Source organism: Macaca mulatta, chromosome X (genome assembly GCF_049350105.2).
Source record: "Macaca mulatta isolate MMU2019108-1 chromosome X, T2T-MMU8v2.0, whole genome shotgun sequence".
NCBI classification, from domain to species: domain Eukaryota; kingdom Metazoa; phylum Chordata; class Mammalia; order Primates; family Cercopithecidae; genus Macaca; species Macaca mulatta.
Window position 1 is genome coordinate 91,812,046 of NC_133426.1, and position 22,540 is coordinate 91,834,585.

At 34.9% G+C, this 22,540-nt stretch overlaps 1 protein-coding gene across 3 annotated transcripts in view; it reads right to left on the reverse strand.

Moving 5' to 3' along the window:
• POF1B (POF1B actin binding protein) overlaps positions 1-22,540 on the reverse strand; it is a 107,569-nt gene that overhangs the window by 83,804 nt on the left and 1,225 nt on the right. For all 3 annotated transcript variants that reach the window (XM_077988095.1, XM_015127759.3, XM_015127757.3), the window contains exons 3-4: positions 7,678-7,752; positions 227-307 (exon numbers count right to left, since the gene is read on the reverse strand). In XM_077988095.1, coding sequence (XP_077844221.1) covers positions 227-307; positions 7,678-7,752 — 156 coding nt within the window. The remainder of the gene's footprint in view (positions 1-226; positions 308-7,677; positions 7,753-22,540) is intronic.

The window sequence follows — 22,540 nt, forward strand, 5'->3', positions numbered from 1 at the left end:
AATTTCCAACCTGCTTGGAAGTATTGCATCTCTGAGTCAGAATATATAGACGCCTGGTTGTCTGGCATTAAAGATGACATTTATTGATACTGATAATCAGCAATTTACTTTGTAACTGTAAGAAAGTCCAACAATCTGATCTTAAGGATCTGGTAAGTGATTAAGCCTTTTTGTTTAAGCAATTAACTTCTAAAGAATTATATCTTGGGAAAAGTTTGTGTCTTACCTGTTCAGGATTTTGTACTACATATTTCCTAATAGTGGTCTGTGGATATGTATTAACTTTCACTGTTGGAGAATGAAGTTCCTGTAAAGAAAAGATAAAAGCTGGATATAATCATAGTTATTTAATTACCTTGGAGCTATCAATAACAATAGGGAACAATTTCCAGTGTGATATTTTTAGTTATTTGCATGAATGATGATGTATGATTTAGTTAATTTTAATTTCAGAAACATGTATAAAAGCATGTGTTCTGTGCCCAGCATTTTACTGGGTACTTGTATTATACTCATTTCATGGTATTTCATCCACATTCCAAACTATATTTGACAAGCATTTTAAAATGCTTGTTTCATTATAAATGATTACAAGAAAATAATACCTCAATAGTGATGAATTAAACCTCTGGTTTGGAAAAGACATCTTATCTTAAAAACAATGAAAAGAGACACAAAGAGAAAAACGTGTATGTGTGTGTAGTTAAACATATAAATCTTCAGTGTGCTGGAAAGAGAGGACCATAGATATCATTGTAAAATGTTGATGGGAAAAGAATTTTTTTAGGGGGTTCATGTAGATTTATTTATTATTTTTAACTTTTATTATAGGTTCAGGAGGACATATGCAGGTTTGTTATATAGGTAAATTCATGACACAGGGGTTTGTTGTACAGATTATTTCATCACCCAGGGACTAAGCCCAGTACCCAGTAGTTATTTTTACTAATCGTCTCCCTCCTCCCACCCTCCATCCTCAAGTGTGGGCCAATGTGTATTGTTCCCTTTTTTGTGTCCAGGATTTCTCATTATTTAGCTCCCACTTACAAGTGAGAACATGCGGTATTTGGTTTTCTGTTCCTGTGTAAGTTTGCTGCGTAATGGCCTACAGCTCCATCCATGTTCCCACAAAAGACATGATCTCATTCTATTTTATGGCTGCCTACTATTCCATGGTGCATATATATATATATATATATATATATATATATATATATCACATTTTCTTTATCCAATCTGTCATTAATGGGCATAGTGATTTCATATCTTTGCCTTTGTGAACAATACTGCAATGAACATTCATGTACATGTGTCTTTATGGTAGAATGATTTATATTCCTTAGGATATATACCCAGTAATGGGATTGCTGAGTTGTATACCCAGTAAGGGGATTTCTGGTAAAAGGGTAGTTCTATTTTTGGTCCTTTGAGGAATTGCCACACTAATTTACACTCCCACCAACAATGTATAAACTTTCCCTTTTCTCCACAGTCTCACCAGCATCTGTTAGGTTTTATTTTCTTCTGACTTTTTAATAATAGTCATTCTGACTGTTATCAGATGGAATCTCATTGTGGTTTTGACTTGCATTTCTCTAATGATCAGTAATATTGAGCTTCTTTTCATATGCTTGTTGGTTACATGTATGGCTTCTTTTGAGAAGTGTCTGTTCATGTCCTTTGCCCACTTTTTAATTGGGTTGTTTGTTTTTCTCTTGTAAATTTGTTCAAGTTCCTTATAGATGCTGGATATTAGACTTGTCAAATGTGTAGTTGACAAATATTTTTATCCCATTCTATAGGTTGTCCTTTCACTCTATTGATAGTTTCCTTTAATGTGCAGAAGCTCCTTAGTTAAATTAGATTCTGTTTGTCAATTTTGCTTTTATTGGGATTGCTTTTGACATTTTGTTTCTAAGTCCAGAATGGTATTGCTTAGGTTGTCTTCTAGGGTTTTTAGAGTTTGGGGTTTTACATTTAAGACTGTAATCAATCCAGTTTCAATCTTCTGCATATGGCTAGCCAGTTACCCCAGCTCCATTTATTGAATAGGGAGTCCTTTCCCCATTGCTTGTTTTTGACAGTTTGGTCAAAAATCTGATAGTTGTAAGGTGTGTGGCTTCATTTCTGCACTCTCTATTCTGTTCCATTGGTCTATGTGTCTGTTCTTGTACCAGTACCATGCTGTTTTGGTTACTATAGCCCTGTAGTAGTTTGAAGTTGGGCAGCGTGATGTCTCCAGCTTTGTTCTTTTTGCTTAGGATTGCCTTGGCTATTTGGGCTCTTTTTCTCATTCTATATGAATTTTAAAATAGTTTTATTTCTAGTTCTGTGAAGAATGTCCTTGGTAGTTTAATAGGAATAGCATTGAATCTATAAATTACTTTGGGCAGCATGATCATTTTAACAATATTGATTCTTCCTATCCATGAGCATGGAATGTTTCTCCATGTTTGTGTCATCTCTGATTTCTTTGAGCAGTGTTTTGTAATTCTCATTGTAGAGATCTTTCACCTCACTAGTTAGCTGTATTCCTAGGTATTTCGTGTGTGTGTGTGTGTGTGTGTGTGTGTGTGTGTATGTGTGTGTGTGGGGGGCAATTGTGAAAGGGATTGCATTTCTGATTTTGCTCTCGGCATAATTGTTGTCCGTGTATAAGAATGTTAGTGATTTTGCACATTGATTTGGTATCCTGAAATTTGGCTGAAGTTGTTGATCAGCTTAAGGTAGTTTTTGGCTAAGACTATGGGGGTTTCTAGATATAGAATCATGTCAACTGCAAACAGGGATAGTTTGACTTCCTCTCTTTCTATTTTAATGTTCTTTATTTCTTTCTCTTACCTGTTTGCTCTGACCAGTACTCCCAATACTATGTTGAATAGGAGTGGAGAAAGGGGGCATCCTTGTCTTGTGCAGGGTTTCAAGGGGAATGCTTCCAGCTTTTTCCCTTTCACTATGGTGTTGGTTGTAGGTTTGTCATATATGGCTCTTATTATTTTAAAGTATGTTCCTTCAATACCTAGTTTATTGAGACTTTTTAACATGAAGCAATGTTAAATTTTATCAAAAGCCTTTCTGCATTTATTGAGATAATCATGTGGTTTTGTCTATAGTTCTGTTTATGTGATGCATTGCATTTATTAATTCATGAATGCTGAACCAGTGTTGCATCCCAGAAGTGAAACCTATCTGATGGTGGTGGATTGGCTTTTTGATGTGCTGCTGGATTAAGTTTGCAAGTATTTGGTGGGGGATTTTTGCATCAATGCTCATCAGGGATATTGGCCTGAAGCTTTCTTTTTTTGTTGTTGTGTCTCTGCCAGGTTTTGGTATCAAGGTGATGCTGGCCTCATAGAATGATTTGGGGAGGAATCCCACCTCTTCATTTTTTTTGTAGTACTTTCAATATGAATGGTACCAACTCTTCTTTGTACATCTGGTAGAATTTGGCTGTGAATCCATCTGGTCTTGGGCTTTTTGTTGTTGTTGTTAGGTTATTTATTACTGATTCAATTTTGGAGCTCATTATTGGTCTGCTCAGAGATTCAATTTTTTCCTGCTTCCGTCTTGGGAGGAAAAATGTGTCCAGGAATTCATTCATCTCTACTAGGTTTTTCAGTTTGTATGCATAGAGGTGTTTGTAGCAGTTTCTAATGGTTATTTTTATTTCTGTGAGATCAGTGGTAACATCCTCTTTGTCATTTCTAAGTGTGTTTATTTGGATCTTCTCTCTCTTCTTCTTTATTAGTCTAACCAGTAGCATATGTGCCTTATTAATTTTTTGAGAAATGAACTCCTGGATTTGTTGATCTTTTGAATGTTTTTTTGTGTCTCAATTTCCTTTAGTTCAGTAATGATTTTGGTTATTTCTTGTCTTCTGCTAGCTTTGGGGTTAGTTTGCTCTTCATTTTCTAATTCTTACTGTTGTGATGTTAGGTTGTTAATTTGAGATCTTTCTAACTTCTGGTTGTGGGTGTTTAATGCTATAAATTTCCCTCTTAACACTGCCTTAGCTGTGTACCAGAGATTCTGGTATGTTGTGTCTTTGTTCTCACTAGTTTCAAAGAACTTCTTGATTTCTGCCTTAATGTCATTATTTACCCAAAAGTCACTCAAGAGCATGTTGTTTAATTTCCACGTAAATGCATGATTTTGAGGGATTTTTAAAAATTTGACTTCTATTTTTATTGCGCTTTGGTCCAAGAAGGTGTTTGGTATGATTTCAGTTCTTTTGCATTTCCTGAGGATTGTTTTATATCTGACTGTTTGGTGGATTTTAGAGCATGTGCTATGTGATGATGAGAAGAATGTATAGTATGTTGTTTTGGGGAGGAGAAGTTCCATAGAGGTCTATCTGATCTATTTGGTCAAATCTTGAGTTCAAGACCTGAGTATCTTTGTTAAGTTTCTGCCTTGATGAGCTGTCTAATACTTTCAGTGGAGTGTTGATGTCCCCCACTGTTATTGCATGGGAGTCTACATCTCTTTGTAAGTCTCTAAGAACTTGCTTTATGAATCTTGGTACTCCTGTGATGGGTGCATATATATTTAGGATAGTTAAGTCTTCCTGTTAAATTGAAATATTTATCATTAGGTAATGCCCTTCTTTGTCTTTTTTTTTTTTTCTAATCTTTCTTAAAGTCTGTTTTGTCTGAAATTAGTATTGCAACCCGTGCTTTTTTATTTTTTCATTTTCTTGGTAGATTTTTCTCCATCCCTTTATTTTTAGCCTACGGGTGTCATTGTATGTGAGATGGGTCTCTTGAAGACAGCATTTTTTGGGGGGAGTCTAGGTTCTTCATCCAGCTTGCCATTCTGTGCCTTTTAACTGGGACGTTTAGCCCATTTACATTCAAGATTGGTATTGAAGTGTGTGCATTTGATTCTGTTATTATTTTGTTAACTGGTTATTGTGCTGGCTTGTTTGTGTGGCTGCTTTATAATGTAACTGATCTGTGCACTTAAGAGTGTTTTTCTATTGACTGGTAATGATCTTTACTTTCCATGTTTAGTGCGCCTTTCAAGATCTCTTGTAAGGCAGGTCTGATGGTAACAAACTCCCTTATCATTTGCTTATCTGAAAATAATCTTATTTATCCTTTGCTTAAGAAGCTTAGTTTGACTGGATATGAAATCCTTGTTTGATGATTTTTTTCTTTAATAGTATTGAATACAGGCCTCTAATCTCTCCTGGCTTGAGGGTTTCTGCTGAAAAGTCCACTGTTAGCCTGATGGGTTTTCCTTTGTAAGTGACCTGTCCTTTCTCTCTAGCTGCCATTAACATTCTTTGTTTCATTTCAACCTTGAAAAATCTGCTGATTATGTGTTTTGAGGATTATCTTCTTGTGTAGAACCTTGCATGGTTCTCTGTATTTTCTAAATTTGACTGTTGGCTTCTCTAGCAAGGCTAGGGAAGTTTTCATGGACTATATCCTAAAATGTTTTTCCAAGGTTTTGCTTTCTCCCTGTCCCTTTCAGAGTTGCCAATAATTCATAGATTTAGCTTGTTTACATAATCCCATATTCCTCAGAGATTTTGTTCATTCTTTTTAATTCTTTTTTTCTTTATTTTTGTCTGACTGTCTTATTTCAAAGAGTCAGTGTTCAGGTTCTGAGATTCTTTCCTTGGCTTGATGTATTCTTCTTTTAATACTTGTGATTGCATTGTGAAATTCTTCTAGTGTGTTTTTTCAGCTCTATCAGATCAGTTAGGTTCTTTTTTCACTACCTATTCCATGTGTCGGCTCTTGTATACTTTTATTGTGATTTTTAGTTTTCTCAGATTGGGTTTTGCCATTCTCCTAAATCTCAATGATCTTTATTTCTATCCATATTCTGAATTCTGTTTCTGTTATTTCAGCCAGTTCAACCTGGTTAAGAACCTTTGTTGGAGAACAAGTGTGATCATTTGGAGGACATAAGCCACTCTGTCGTTTTGAGTTGCCAGTGTTCTTGCATTGGTTTTTTCTTACCTCCGTGTGTGGGTGTTCCTTTAACTGCAGTGTAGGTTGAACACAGTCAGTAGACTTCTTTTTTGGATGTTTTCACAGGGCTGAGATTTTGTGCAGGGTCTAAATAGCTGACTTCTTGTCTTTGGTTTCACAGGGAGTTATGTTAGTGAGGTATTGTTGTTGAAGCTTTGGGTTGTGATCCAATACGTGGCGCTTAGGCATAGCAATCTGTTGGTAGGCTCTTCCGCAGTCCCGTTGCTCCTCTGTTATTTCCTCACAGTTGCAGCTATGCTCCCTCTCAATGCCCTGAAAGTGTGGGCTCCTCTCCCATTTGAGTGCTGGCTGTAAATTGTGGCTTGGCACTCCAGGGATGGCCATTACAGCTCTATGGTGATATCAGTGTTTGTTTTCTCCTCAACTTGGAGGCAGCAGAGACGACCTTAGCAGTGGTTGTGGTCAAAGGTCTTTTACTTGTCTCCCGGGGGCTCCACCCAGGGAGATACAGGTCAGCAATCACTCAGTGCTATCAGCCCGGGATGGAGGTTCTGTGCTGTAGGCCTAAGCCGGGGGTTCCCTGCCTGGTAATGAGCAGGCAACGGGTTCCATGGCAGGGAAAAGAGTTAATATCATCCATATAAAGAGAGTTCTTATATATCAATGAGAACAAAATCCTATAGGGCTACATTTCTAAGTCAGTTATAACCTTTATCCCACTGTCCAGTGGTTTGTTATGTATGTGGCCCATGCTAGTCTGTGAGCTCCTTGAAAATAGTGATTGTATCTAATTTATCTTGGTGCAATATGTGGCACATACTTGGTGTTCAGCAAATGTAAGCTGAGTAAGTGCATTACTCTAATTGACCTAACTCTAATCTAGACCAAACTGAGAAGTGGTAGGGAAACTTTTCTTTAATAATCTTCTTATTTTTCTGCATAATATCATATTTTCCTTGCTGTATTCAAGGACTAAAGACCAATTTTTGTTCATTTGTCTCCTCACTATCCAAGTTCACATCCTGACCCCGCACTGGGTCAGATTGTTTTCTTAAAACAGCATCTCCCGCCTTCCTACCTTCTAAATCCCATAACCCCTTTACTCCTCTTTCATGTAACAACAAACTTAGTGTGCTTTATGTTTTACTTTCTTAGAATTTACTTTTTTATATATGGCAATTACTTAATGAAACACATATTTTAATATTCTGTTTATTATTATAGCTACCTTTTGGATACACAATACCTAGATTCAAGAATAATCCTAAAAGTGGGATTATTAGCCATAAAGGCTAAGGAAATAGACCCTTGTGTGTCTTTCAAATCATACACCTATAAGAAGAGTTAGTTATGACCCTATAAGTTATTCTCTCTGAATATGAACTCATAATACAATCACTCATAAAGCCAAGTCTTCAATCAATCTGAGATCTGGGTATTTCATCCACACTCACTAGGAGATCCTTGGCTAAATTAAACTGCACTCAAACTAAAAGCAGTTAGATTGAATAGGCAATGAAACAGAAGAATCTGATTCATAGTACTCGTTTCACATTACTTTTACTGGGTTGAGTTGATTCTCATATGTGAGAATCCTCTTTCATATTTTATGATCCTCACATGATGTGAATGTGTAAAGTCTCATGAGGATCTAAAGATTGCTTACATACATGAAGAAGACTTCCATATAAAAAAGAGGAACAAATCTAATGTAATTCACAACTTCTTTTACCTGTTCAGTATTTTGGGTTATATGTAGAGTACTTGGGCCACATGTAGATATTTTTAAAGTTGGAGAATGGAGTTCCTGTTAAGAGAAACAAAAGGGAATTCAGAAATTATTTGAAAGTCTTAAGTTCTCATGGTATTTTTTCTTTATTTTTATAATAATCTGATTAGTACGAAATAAGAGCATTATTTAGTGCTTTCTTAGATAATGTCCATCTTTCCAAAGAACTAAATTACTTTGTTGTCTTCTCACATGATCCAATGATAAAAGAGTTCCTAGAGTGCTTTCATAGCAATACATTCTACTTGTACTGTTAGGTTGCATTCTTTTTGTTTCTGCTTCAAGAACTCTGCATTCATATACACCCAAATGTTATTATTATTATATATTTGCACTTAACAAGATATAATATTTTATCAAACAAAATTTTTCTTTCAGTATTTGTTTTATTTATTTTTAAAAATTCATATAAATGTAAGGGGTACAAGTACAGTTTTGTTACATGGATATTTTGCATAGTGATGAAGTCTGGGCTCTTAGAGTAACCATCAACCGAATAGTGTACATGGTACTCATCAAATAATTTCTCATCAAATGATGTAAACTTTAATAATGATCAAACCAAGAGACAGACACCCCATTCTCCATGATGTGCTTATTTCACATTGCATGCCTGTATCAAAATATCTTATGCACCCCATAAATATATACATTTACTATGTGCCCCAAATTTTAAAAATAAAATAAAACTTAGAAAAAATAATTCTCAAATCAATATAAGAAACTACCTTTGAAAACTCAACTAAGAGTAATTTTAAGAATAAATTTTAAAGTACCTTTGAAGAAGGTAGTTTGAAGAATAAACTTGAGTAAATTTCAAACTACCTTTGAAAACTCAACTAAGAGTAACTAATTTTAAATCAATTCAAGCTGACTCTTAATTATGCTTTGTCTATTCTGCTTCTTGTCTAATTTCAAAGAGTAGGCTGTATTGTTAAAAATAATCTGTAAAAGTGAAATAATATAATTTTTTAAATGGTCCAATAAAATGATCAATCTATCCATCACACTGGCATTGTTTACATATTTCCTCAAAGCCAACAAAACTGCAATCACTTCATTAGTGTGCAAAGAATTGATGGCATTACTCAATCTCCTTACCATAATTTACAATCAATTGGCACAACTCCAGGATATTTTCCTACAAAGGTATAAATATTTTTTCTTTAGAACAAGGGGACTATTAAAAATCAGAATCATTAATTTACAAGGGAAGCACTGACAGACACATACAGAACTATGGCTATAATGTAGGTATTACATGTGTTCTTAAAACAGGACTATGCATTTACTCAAACTGCCAAATGTTCTGCATTCTTTCTTGTTGTTGTTCTTATCAAACTTATAACATTTTCATCCTCCCCCACCCTTTATATCAACAGCAGTACTGCAGGCTCAGTATTTCTAGGAATCTTTTGCATATGTTCCCAAATTTTCTGCTAATAATTGAGAAGACTTGCTCAGACAAATGCAGAGAATTACAGATATTAGACAAAACAGGTACACATTATCCAGTTTAGGAAAATGGTTATAAATACAACCATGTGCAGGCAGGTTTTGCCCACAGACCCAAGAGGAGCAGATTCAAGAAGACAAGAAAAAAGAGGGATGCTCTTTAGTTATGAAATAATACACGAACACATTCTTAATATAAACATTTATATAGATAAGGTTAAAGACCTTCTCTTGACCATCTTCCCTCCACTCACTTACCCAGAAGTTACCATTGTTGTCAGTTAAGGTGTCTACATAAATACCTATGTATAAATAGTAATATTATTGCTTTTGTTGTTCTACAACTTAAACCAAACAGTATCTCTTGTATTATGTACTAGATACATGTTTTAACTCATTATTTTAAATTAATAGTGTTCAGCTTGTTTATATGTTTTCCTACCGATTAACATTTAGATTAATTCCAGGTTTCCACTATGCTGCAATGAGCATCCTTGTGCAACATGTTTCTTTAGAATTCCACACAGATTGGATTAAGAAAATGTGGCACATATACACCATGGAATACTATGCAGCCATCAAAAAGGATGAGTTTGTGTCCTTTGTAGGGACACGGATGCAGCTGGAAACCATCATTCTTAGCAAACTATCACAAGAACAGAAAACCAAACACCGCATGTTCTCACTCATAGGTGGGAACTGAACAATGAGATCACTTGGACTCGGGAAGGGGAACATCACACACCGGGGCCTATCATGGGGAGGGGGGAGGGGGGAGGGATTGCATTGGGAGTTATACCTGATGTAAATGACGAGTTGATGGGTGCAGCACAGCAACATGGCACAAGTATACATATGTAACAAACCTGCACGTTATGCACATGTACCCTACAACTTAAAGTATAATAATAATAAATAAATTTAAAAAAAAAGAATTCCACACAGAATTAGGATTGCTGGGACATAGAGTATGTGTGTTACTCATTTGAACAGATACTGCCCAATTAATTTCCCAAATTTGACTATGATAATTATACATCCACCAGCAGTGTGTGAAGGTATTCATGACTAGAGGATGTTTGGTCTGTTTAGGCTGGGGCTAATAATATTATGCTAGTATCATTCTGAGAAGACCATTACGTACATGGCTAGTATCTGGTAGCTGTTGTAGAAATGATACCTCTCTCCTCCTTCTTGTAACCAATTCAAATATGATGGCATTAACAAATGAAACATAGCAAACCTTACTAGCCAACTGGACTGTCTTTTAAGATACAAAAGTGTACTAAGAAGTTTTATAAATCTGCAGAAATTAAAACAAATAGGAATACACACACATCACACATCACAGATAAAGACATTTATTTATGCTAGCATAGTCAGAATTACTTTATTCACATGCTGAGATAATAGATATTTAAAGGGCAAATGGTTGTATTTGAGCAAAGACTAGTCTTGCCCTAAAATGAAGGAATTCTTTAATCTTCTTATATGTGGAAAGCTGGAACATCAATTCCATAGATTATAATATACTCAATTATTTTTAGCCCTACTTCATCCTTCATTATTAGAATTGATCATCTAGACAAATGTGGCTTCCCCATACAACCCTCATGGAAACATTAGATAACAAATGTAGTACGTTCAAAAATTACAACATTAAGATGTAGCTTAACATGAATCAAAGATATTTAGACATATGGTATTGACCAGCATGAATTTAAATTGCATCAGTATGGATTTAGGCTGATCACAAGGGGGAAAACCTCTCTGAACATAGGTTTATTAATTCCAGAAAGACTTGCTAAAGAAAAACCCTTTTCCCTGGAAGTCTACAAAATTAGGTAATATGGTGTGAGTAAATGTCAAAAATAAACAAAATCTTGATGTTGAAAGGTATTTCCAATGGCATCAAGATCCAGGCAAGATTGCAGCAAGGTATCCCATAAATAGCAATTGACCATTCCATAGAAAGTGATCCAAAGTATTTTTGAATGAATGAATGAAAAGGAGATCTTAGTTTTAAAAGCACTCCAGGAATAACAATCCAAATCTCCCTCTTAATAACCTGTATCAGTCAGTGTTTAATTTTGTTACTCATCTGTATATCGCTTACCTAAATCTTTCATGTTGAAACTATTAAATTCAATGAACACTTTTTTTTGTTTTTATGCCTTTTGTGACAAAACTCCACATTCCTGATGACCAAATAATTGAAGGCGATAATGGGGTGGTGGTGGCTATCATGACATAGTGGAAAAAGTGCTAGACTTGGAGCCAGGAGCCCTGGATTTTATTCCCATTTATACTACTAGCCACTTTTGTAATATTGGTCAACTCGTGTTCTCTCTCTGAGATTTTTTCCTCGTGTGAGAAATGGGACATGGGTGTGGGCGAGTGTGGATTAGAGGATCTTTAAGCTTGTTTCTATTTCTGACATTTTGTGAGTATAAGAGACCATTCCCAACTTATTATTCCACACAAACAAAACAATTTCAAAATTTTAAAACTTGTCAGTCTTGTTTTCCTTTGATGATGATTATAATGATAACTAACACCTATTAATAGCTTTCTATGCCAAACATGTTACATAGATCATTCTCTTTAACACTCAAAATAACCCCATAAAGAAGATACTATTATGACCCCATTATATACACAAGTAAAGTTAGACAGAGGTACTATAGGTAACCAGATGGAGATTACACAGCTAATGCTAAGGTGCTGGAATTCCAACTCAGTTAGCATGACTCCAGAACTCATTCTCTTAATCACTATACTTTGCCACTTTTATTGCTTGTCTCATTATATTTTCTGTTTTTCAAGTTGTGTAACCTAATTATATGGTTAGGTTTGACTAGTGCATATAACAGGTCAAATACTGGGATTTTTAAAATTATTCACTGTCAAAAGCAACTTTGGAGGCCTGAAAATAAGACACCCACCCAAAAGTGGCTGTGTGAGAGAACAGCCTTGATTAGATAATTTAAGCTTCCATAAACTCAATAGAATTTGTTTGTAAAATGCGTGATACATTTACGGAGTGTACTCACAGGCCTCTAAAACTCAATAAACCATTGAGTTTTTATTTAATACTCATATCATCTAATCTCTTCAATTTTGCAGGAAGACCTTACTTTTTCTCATAAAATATTCAGCATTTTGTTGTCATTTATTCCTGTGGGTCAGACTTGCTATATACACAAACATTATACCTTATTGCAACTTTAAGTAGAGTCTGGTGAAAAGGAATTTGGGGCCGGGCGAGGTGGCTCACGCCTGTAATCCCAGCACTTTGGGAGGCCAAGGTGGGCGGATCACGAGGTCAGGAGATCCAGACCATCCTGGCTAATATGGTGAAACCCCGTCTCTACTAAAAATACAAAAAATTTTAGCCGGGTGTGGTGGGGGCGCCTGTAACCCCAGCTACTTGGGAGGCTGAGGCAGGAGAGGCAGGAGAATGGCTGAACCTGGGAGGCGGAGCTTGCAGTGAGCTGAGATCCCGCCACTGCCCTACAGGCTGGGAGACAGAGTGAGGCTCCGGCTTAACAAAAAAAAAAAAAAAAAAAAGAAAGAAAGAAAGAAAAGAAAAAAGAAAAAGAAAAAGAATTTGGTTTATAATTATGTGGGCTTGGTTCTAATATATCTAGGTCCTTTTTTTTTCCTGCACTGCTTCAAGTAATGATTTTCAATTTTGGGAAAGTTATAACAGCTCTCTTCCTCCTATTCATTCTTTACTTTTTATAAAGTACATAGGGCATTACCAATTTTAAGACCAAAGTAGATTAAAATCAGTCTGTTTTGGGTATAATTTCATTACATCTCTTGAGATAACTGTCCATACCTTTGTACACCCTAAATCGGAGCTAGGAAACTCTGGTTTCCCTAGAGAATTCATTATTCACAAAAGTATATCTTATTTCCAACTATTTGTTTAAAAAGCTGTTTTCAGGGAAACATCACACACCGGGGCCTGTCTTGGGGTCGGGGCTAGAGGACGAATAACATTAGGAGAAATACCTAATGTAGATGACGGGTTGATGGGTGCAGCAAACCACCATGGCACGTGTATACCTATGTAACAAAACTGCATATTCTGCACATGTACCCCAGAACTTAAAGTGTATATATATATATATATATATATACACACACACACACACACATATACATATATATATATGCTGTTTTCAGAGTTAAATCAGATGATGTGCAAATGGCCTAAATGTCTCAGTTATTTACTTTAGTGAGAATGCTTTTGAGTAGCTCAGTGCAGTGGAGAAAGAAGGGAAAGCAGAAGCTTGAAAGGTGTTATTCTCCTTTGATAAAAGGAAAATGTGACAAACTTAATATATATCCTGAATTCTAGGATTATTTCAGAGCAAGACCTTGAAAACTAGAGGGAAAATTATTTTTGTCCTCTAACATATTTTTGTTATTTTCCAATCTGATAATAGAACATTAGAATGGGAAAATATACAGTAAGGGTGACCATCAAATGTTTTGTTGAAATAAAAAATGTGAACTAATTTAAACTGAAATCATGAATATCTAAAGTTAATTAAGGGAGATAGCTGATGTAATGAAAATATCAGGAGCTGGTTTCTAAACTCAGGGAATCCACTAAACAGTTGTACTAAATAGACAAGTTATTTTGAGCTATTCGAGTCTCAATTTCCTTATTTGTTTAACAGACAAATAATACACGATGAATATTGTCTTTATTCATACATTGTTCAATTTGTACAATAAATATAATAATGCTTGTTTACCTAATTTTTGAGGTTCTAGCAAGTTGTTTACTAGATACTCATATACATGGAAGAGTTGTGAAAAATAAAAAACCCATGTATTAATATGAAATATTATTTTTACTGGATTGATTATATATGTGACTAAGTTATTAACTTGCAGTTTCTTCACTACTGACTGTGTAATGACATTGAAAGAGATATAAATGATGAGTAGAATATAATCTCTACCCTCCCATGGTTATAATTATGTAGGGGATAAACACTATGAGTACAAATAGGAATTAAGTAGACTATCATAAGACCTATAAGAAGTTCACTAGGTGAGTTTTGAGGGCTGAGAGCTAACTTCAACCTGGGACAATCAGAGGATCAGAAGGTTACATTTGAGGAAAGGCTTGAAAAATTTGTATAATTTCAGCGTGTCTAGATTGGTGAGGGCGAGGAGCAGGGGCATTTCAGATGTAAAACCAATGGAGTGAAAGACATAGCTGTGGAAAATTGGGGACTTTATTTAGAGAACAATGATTTACACTTAGCTAAAACATAGGACACCAGAAGGAGAGTTCCAGGAAATTCCACAGGAGCCCTATCATGGAGGGTCTTGAAAGTCAGACTAAGCAATTTATAGATGCTTAGTGTCATTGAAGGTTTTTGCAGCAGAGGAGTGATACGGGATGTGTATAGGGAATTTAAGCAACTTTTCTAGAGAACATATTCTTAGGTGTAATTAAATTTGTGAAGATTTTAAAATAAATTCATGCAGGAACCCAAAATCTTTCTATCTTTCTTTCTTTCTTTTTCATTCTTTCTTTTCTTTCTTTTTTTTTTTTTTTTTTTTTTTTTTGTGAGACAGAGACTCACTCTGTCACCCAGGCTGGAGTGCAGTGGTGTGATCTCGGCTCACTGCAATCTCTGTCTCCCAGATTTGAGTGATTCTCCTGACTTAGCCTCCCAAGTAACTGGGATTACAGGCATGAGACACCATGCCAGGCTAATTTTTGTATTTTTAGTAGGGATGGGGGCGGGTTCACCATGTCAACCAGGCTGGTCTTGAACTCCTGTCCCCAAGTGATCGGCCCACCTCGACCTCCCAAAGTGTTGGGATTACAGGAGTAAACCACCGTGTCCAGCCCTTTCCTTGGTAAATTCTAAATGTGTTTGTTTTGGTGTATGGGTGAGTATTTAACAGTAGTACAGGCTACATCCCTAATCCAAATATCCAAAATATGAAATGCTCCAATATTCAAGTTTTTGACCTGACAAGTGGAAAATCCCACACTTGACTTCATTTGACAGGTTTCCAGTCAAAATGCAGTAAAATTTTTGTGCAAAAAATTACTAAAAATTTTTATAAAATTACCTTTGATCTGTGTGTGTAAGGTGCGTATGAAACAACTAAATTTTGTGCTTAGACCTGGGTCCCATCCCTAAGAGAGCTCATAATGTATATGCAAATGTTCCAAAATCTGAAAAAATATCCTAAATTTGAAACACTTCTGGTTCAAAGCATTTTAGATAAGAAATACTCAACCTGCAGTAGTTTTTATGAAGGAATCTCTGAGCACATATATGATACGCTAAACGAATTACAAGGTAACTAAGTAAGATACAATAAATAAAAGTACTTCACACAGACAGTAATTCAGCAGCATGGGAGGTAAAGGGGGTATCTCTATAAGCAGACTAATTAGCAGTTTCAAGGTAATTTGATTAAAGGAAGTCACAAGATCCCAGGGAAATGATATAATGACAGATCAGAATAGCTACTCCTTTAACAACATTTGCCACAGTAATTAATGATTAATATTTGTCCATAAGGGAAAAAAGTATAAGTCAAATAAAAATAAGTCAGATCAAGATGTCTAATGGGGCCCAAGAACTAGAATAGTAAACTAATCAACTTATTAAATAATGTCCTTATGTTTATTTTATGTGTTCTCTTTTTTCACAGAGGCTATTTGTGTCTTACTTTCCATTTTCAGTTCAAAGAGAGGGCACAGAAGTGTGAAACCAACAAACAATCTTAGTTAAGTCATACATCTTTCCTAAAGTCACTGCTGGTTGTCACATTTAAGCATTTTTGGAAGCCATAATCACAGAAAGGGAGGAGAGAAAGAGGGGGAGAGAGAGAGAGAGAGAAAAAAAAAACTTACATGTAATTTCCAGTTGCATTATATTACCCAAACATTTGTTTTAATTTAAAAAAAAACCTCAACCCTCAAGACGTGTACAGTCCATGGTAGTGTGGAGGAAGCACCACTGACATACAACTTTGTATTATAAGTACATGTGTCACTTTATATTTAAATAATGCAAAGTGATACTAGCTTTAAAAGGAGACCATATCCAGAATGGAGGTGGGATTGGGGCACTACATTGAGGAGAGGGTGAGAAGATTCAGGGTTGAGAAAACTTTGAAGACAACTTTCCACATGAATTTTGAGAGATAGGTGGGATTCCAACAAAGATATGAGGGAAGGGTGGATGTTGCCAGAGTGGGTGATGGCATGAATAAAAGGAGGGTTTGGGAGGGAGGCAAAATGCTCAGTTTGTTCAAGAAATAGAGTGCTGTAGTGTCTGGAACACAAGGTGGAAGGAGGTGGGGAATGGGAGATAGATTGTAAAAGTAGGATTGGACTGTCCTAAGGAGGCCCTTTAACATCATCAAGATAAGGAGTTTGAACCTAACATCAGAACCTAATTATGACTGTTTTAGAAAAGATTTTTAATTACAAATCAAATGCCATTTTATTGCTGAGATCATACACTGAGATCATGCATAATAAGGTACAAAGCAATTTTATTTCTTCGTCATATTTCTATCAAATCTCTCTTGAAACATTATGACTCTAAATAACTAAAAATTAATCAACTTACTGCCCAGTGCTGGAACATTATGTTTTGATACAAAATAATCAGTAACATTTATGAGAAAAATATTTTTAAAAAGAATACAAAATAATCAGTAACATTTATGAGAAAAATATTTTTAAAATTCTGAAGAACAAAAAATAATCTGCCTTCTTGGTAAATAAAATATTTTAAAAACATTGAAATGTTCATTTATATTACTTATTTATGGCCTGGCTTATGTACCAAAGGAGTTTAGGGTGTTTATGAGAGTGTGCACAAGGAAATGATTATGAAATACAATTTGGAGACTGTAATATAAATAAGAGTCAGTTGTGTAGGCCAGAAATATACACTATAGCATAGTGGTTACAAGTATAGACCTGTCCAATAGTACTCTCTGCAAAGGTGGAAATGCTCTATTCTGTGCTGCTCAATACAACCACTAGCCACATATGGTTACTGAGCACTTAAAATGAAGCTAGCATGATTGGGGAACTGAATATTTAATTTTATTTGATTTTAATTTAAATATAAGTGCAAATAGCCATATGTGGCCAGTGACTACCATACTGGCAGTGCATCTCTAAAGAAAAAATTAAGGAAGACCTAGACTGCAGGCAAGCTTTAATGCTTGGTGTCACTTCACATTTAAAAAAGGAAAAAAAACACATTTTAAAAATTTCATCTCAAACATTGGGGTTCAGGTTCAAAGGCTATAAGAGCATGAGAACTTCCAAATTCCTCTTCTAAAGGATACTTATTCCTATAAACATCATAAATACATTCCTACTATTTCAGTCTTTTGATCACATACGACAGGTTTTAGAAAATTGCTTTCATGCTTTTCCTCATCAGCCTTTCTTAGCTAGTAGAGCCTTAATAAGCCTTTCAAGTATATGTGTTTACTTAATCTTTCCAGTGTCAAAGGAACTTTTACTTTAGGGTCTATTCTTTTAGCTTATTATCTTGTCTGTGTAGCAAGGGGGGTTTTTGACTGCAGTTTTAGATATCAATAATGCAAGTAAAGGAAAGAAAATTGAGTGCTAACTCCACGCCAGACATTGTGCTGGACATCTTCACATGTTAACTCATTCAGTACTCACAACAGTTTTGAAGGAAGGTATTATTATCCCTACTTTACAAATGTGGTAACTGAGGTCCTGAGAGGCCAAGTGATTTATTCAAGGAAATACATTATTTAACACTTCCTATGTGTCAGGCACTTTGCCATGTGTTTTCCTCCATGTAATATCGTATTTGACTCTAGCAACAATCCTATGAGTTAGGTGTTATTAATGCCCCATTTTACGAATAAAGCAACTGAGGCATACAGCTACCAAGTTCTTAAAGCAAGGATTAAACAAACCCAAGAAGTTTGAAACCTAAGCGTACATTCCTAGGGACTCCAACTAGACTGCTTCGTAGTTCTATTCTGCCAAAGTCCACCTCATCATTGCATATTTATTTACAGCTCTTCCTGAGACATTCCACATAGACCTGTTTGGGCATTTTCTTCATACAATTTTCTCTGCAATTAGTCTTTAGACTGCAACATCTGAATCTCTTCAGTCAAGACCTGTTGGTTTCATTTTCCTGTTGATAGCTCTGGTCAAAGAGCTCAAAAGCCTGGTGTAAGACATACAAGAGAGACTGAGGGCAATGATAATTAGATCATAGAGAATATTACATAAGTAGTGCAGGCTTTGTTTCTAAATATTTGGAAATTTGTTAACATGAAAGTGTAATCTTTTACGTTGTCTAATTTGAATTTTAAAACTTTACGTAAAGACTAATATACAGTATAATATTCCACAAAGGAAAACCATGGAAGGCTTGTGTACGCTCCTGTTATTCCCAATGACTATGAGAATCACTGAAGGTAATAATAGTGAGTTACAAACACTCTAGGCTGAACAGTTTCAAAGGAAGCAGTATCTTTAAAAACCACCTGACATTCATGCTGACAGAATTTGCCAAGGCAAACATCCATTTGAATACATTCCCTGAATAGTATGGGAGATGTTTTTGTTAGAATCTTTCAAAGCCATGTAACGTAGTTAAACACCTGTCTGAGGTTATTGTTGAGATGTTATACTGAACTTATACAGCAAGAAACATGTTATTTATAATAATCTATCTTTAGATGAAATAAACACTTCTTTTATTTAGGATAAAATCTGTGCTTCTGTTGTCATACAAAGAAAGCAACTGAATGTATAATAGAACTACTTCCTGCTTCTCCTTCTCTCCAACCCAAATCCCTCATTTAAGAGGTCCATACTGGGTTCTTTCTCTTCCTTTTCTGAAGAAAACTAGAAGACAGAGAGAAAATAAAATATACAGTCTTTTTGCAGTGCATGCTTTCTGTCTTTAAAAATTATGAGTATATATACTTTATTCAAAATCAAAAAAGGATCTCTACTGGGATAACTCCTGGTGTGAAGAAAATGTTGGCTGAAATATATTTACTTGTAAAAGTTTTAACTTTTAAATAGGGCTTAAGAGCATGGCAAATTCCCCAGTTGTTTTGTCATGAATTGTGAAGAAAAGAAACTTGAAAGGACAGTTTCCCTCTCTTCCACTTGCCACCCCCATATCTTGCCACACACACACCGTGACAGCTTATAAGTGCCTTTGACTGAAAACAGGCCCAGCAATTTATCAGACCTCCCTTAAACAAGATACAATTGCCATGGGCATTTTCACTCAGCAATTAGTTGCACTCTCCAATTTCTATAGCTTCATTTAATTGTAAGCACAAAAGAGGTGACCAAAGCTGAAAATTCAGCCCCTTTATCCTATGACCTCATTCTTTTTTCAGGCAACTTACTTCCCTGAACAATCATTCCCTTTAGTGACTACGCCCTTGAACAACAATTTATCAAAGCAGCGCACCGCTCCCCACAGAACAGGAAACTTTTCTGATAGTGTATAGAAATCCTGGAAGAGTAGAAGAGTTATCCACAATCTTTGCAACAAAAGAAAAAGCACACAAAAAAACCATATAAACAAAGGTAAGCCCCAACTGAATAATTGTTGAGAACAAAGGTCATTCATAAACACACATTTTCCCCCAGGCTGCTCTCTAGAGTTTGTTTGCAAGTTTCAAATTCAAAAGAATGGCAACCCTTATAACATATACACTAAAATAATCCTTCTCTCACAAAAGCATGTTTTACTTGATAAAATAGTGATGGTCACAACACAAAATAATCCTTTAAAACGAAATATAGATAGACACATGGGATACCTACAGACCAGGCTCTGTATGTCTGTCCTAAAAATGAACTCTCCCTGGACAGGTCAGTGATATTTATCCAGAAAATCACAGTGTTTGCTAAAAAAATGGGCACTTAATAAACATGTATTCAGTGAATGACTGGTATTTAAAAATATTTTAATCAATTTTTTCTCTCTTACAACAGAGCTGCTTTGTATACATGAAAAATATCTTGAACTTCATGAAAACGTTAATTAGTGGAAGGAAAGAATGTAAGACCAATGAGTAATTCATATCAATGTTGCTCATTTAAGGCATTTCATTTTGAGTTAATGATGGTAGGTTAATAGCTAACCTTTTTAAAAGATTGAACTAAGAATTGTTGTTTTACTTTAAGCTTCTAGAACTCTATTTGCAAGACCACATTCAGTCTAAAATACATCTGAGATTTTGATTATACCTGTGTTTGACTATATCTGTTCATGTAGATAAACCCAGTAATTTTAATTCTACCATCAATTTAGAAAATTTCGCCAGCAACTGGTTTCTACATTTAATTTTCTCTGAGAAATACCCTATCAATCAAACAAAATAATAACCAAAAAACATAAAATATGTTTAATTAAAGAAACAAAGTAATATTATATGTCTGGAGAAATTTAAAATATGTTTATATCCATAAACACCATTTTAGTGCACAAGAGGTTAAGAGAAGAAAAGCGTGTACTCAAAAGCTAGAAATGGAAACTACTAAAGTGCTACAAAAAAACATTTGATTAAATCGAAAATGCCTACTACATGACCTAAAATTATGATTCAGGAAGCAAAGCAGAGTAGCATCAATTTTGGTTTCTCAAAGGCAACATATTTTACTACTGGTAATATTTATTTTAAAATCTCATGAATTCCCTGAATGTCATCCAAGAACCAAAAGGCAAAAAAACAAAACAAAACAGAAACAAAGTAAAAGTTTAACTGAATTCGTGATGATCAACCATTGATTGTAGTATCCATTTTTCTAGCTGCCATGGTCACCAACTCTGGTATTAGACTAATTGCTACACATCAACTCATCTGAAACATGGTTTATTAAGGATAGACTCTGTTTAAACATAAAGTGAATTAAAGGTTTTTGAGTAATAAGTACTGCTTGCTTATGCCTGTCATGGTACATTATGCATACCATCACATTATACTCATTTCGTTAGCATAAAGGTAATTTCAGATCAAATCTAAGTCCTACTTTACACAATGCCACAGTGCCATTCCATCAACAAACAGGGAGAAAGGAAAATAAAACAGAACAGTTTCCTAGTCATATTCTTTGTGGCAGCTATCTAAAAGCTGTCTTGCCAAATTCTCTTTTAGTGGATTTGTGAATGCCCTTTGATATCCAATTCAGTTTGAAAATTTATAGTCAAATATTCTTTCTTCTTGTTTCACTAAGGAATTAATACTTCTTTTTTTCCCTTTACCGCATAGCTTAACTTTCACCTTTCTCATTTTCTAACAGCACTTACTTTTCTTTCTTTTCAATCACAAATAACTCCAGACTTCACAGAGCTCTCCATTCTGATCTTTTATCCCAGTTTCTGCAGCTGCACTTTCTACCCCTAGGTTCTTTATAAACTCCTCTAGGTGAGCTACATTTTAGGATGGAGATAGTCCATTTTTAAGGATCACTTTGGCAAATGCCAGGTAAAATAAGGAAAATCTTGTAAAAAGCTCAGCCAACTTGATCCTGAGTTATTGAAAGAGGAAGTTGAACCAAGGAGTAAATAATAAAACATACTCCTAAAAATTGTTCTGTAGTCAATATTTATAATTTGTCAAATTTCAGTTTTTAAATGTCTATTTACCTTTCTTTTACTAGCAAGTTGACAAAAAAAGGGTCTAAATATGTTTAAATAACTATGGCAGATAGGATGATTTTAGCATTCCTATGATAATAGTAATTGTTTTTAACCTTCACATTATTGTTTTTGAGTGACAGTAAAACAAAGGTGGCATTCATTTTGTTCTGCATTAGCATCTCAATATGAATATTGGAATGTACATTTGCATTATTTTTATCACTCATGCAAAGTAGTATTTTTGACCTTTATATTTTTCTTCACCTTGACCTCAGTATAAGTGGAGTTTTTCTCAACCAGTTGAGAAATGTTACTTTATATTCTACTTAAAGTTTTGGGTTTTGGAAAGATAATATGTATTATTCCTGATTGGTAATAATAATGTAACATAGCATCATATCCCAATGAGTGCTTTTTGAGATTTTTGTATCTTAAAAACATAATTTCAGTTTGGACAGAATTTTCCAGAAAACTTAAAACATGCAAATTTAATGTAAAAGGTGTCAGATGATGAAAATACACATAAGGCTGCTAATTTTACGTAGTCTTGCAGTATTACCTTGCATTTATTGGGAAGGTTATTAACACAGGTATTGGTGCTAAGAATAACTCTTAAGAAACAATGTATTTCATTTTATGGGATGTCTTAGAGTTCCATCTTCTGTAGCTTT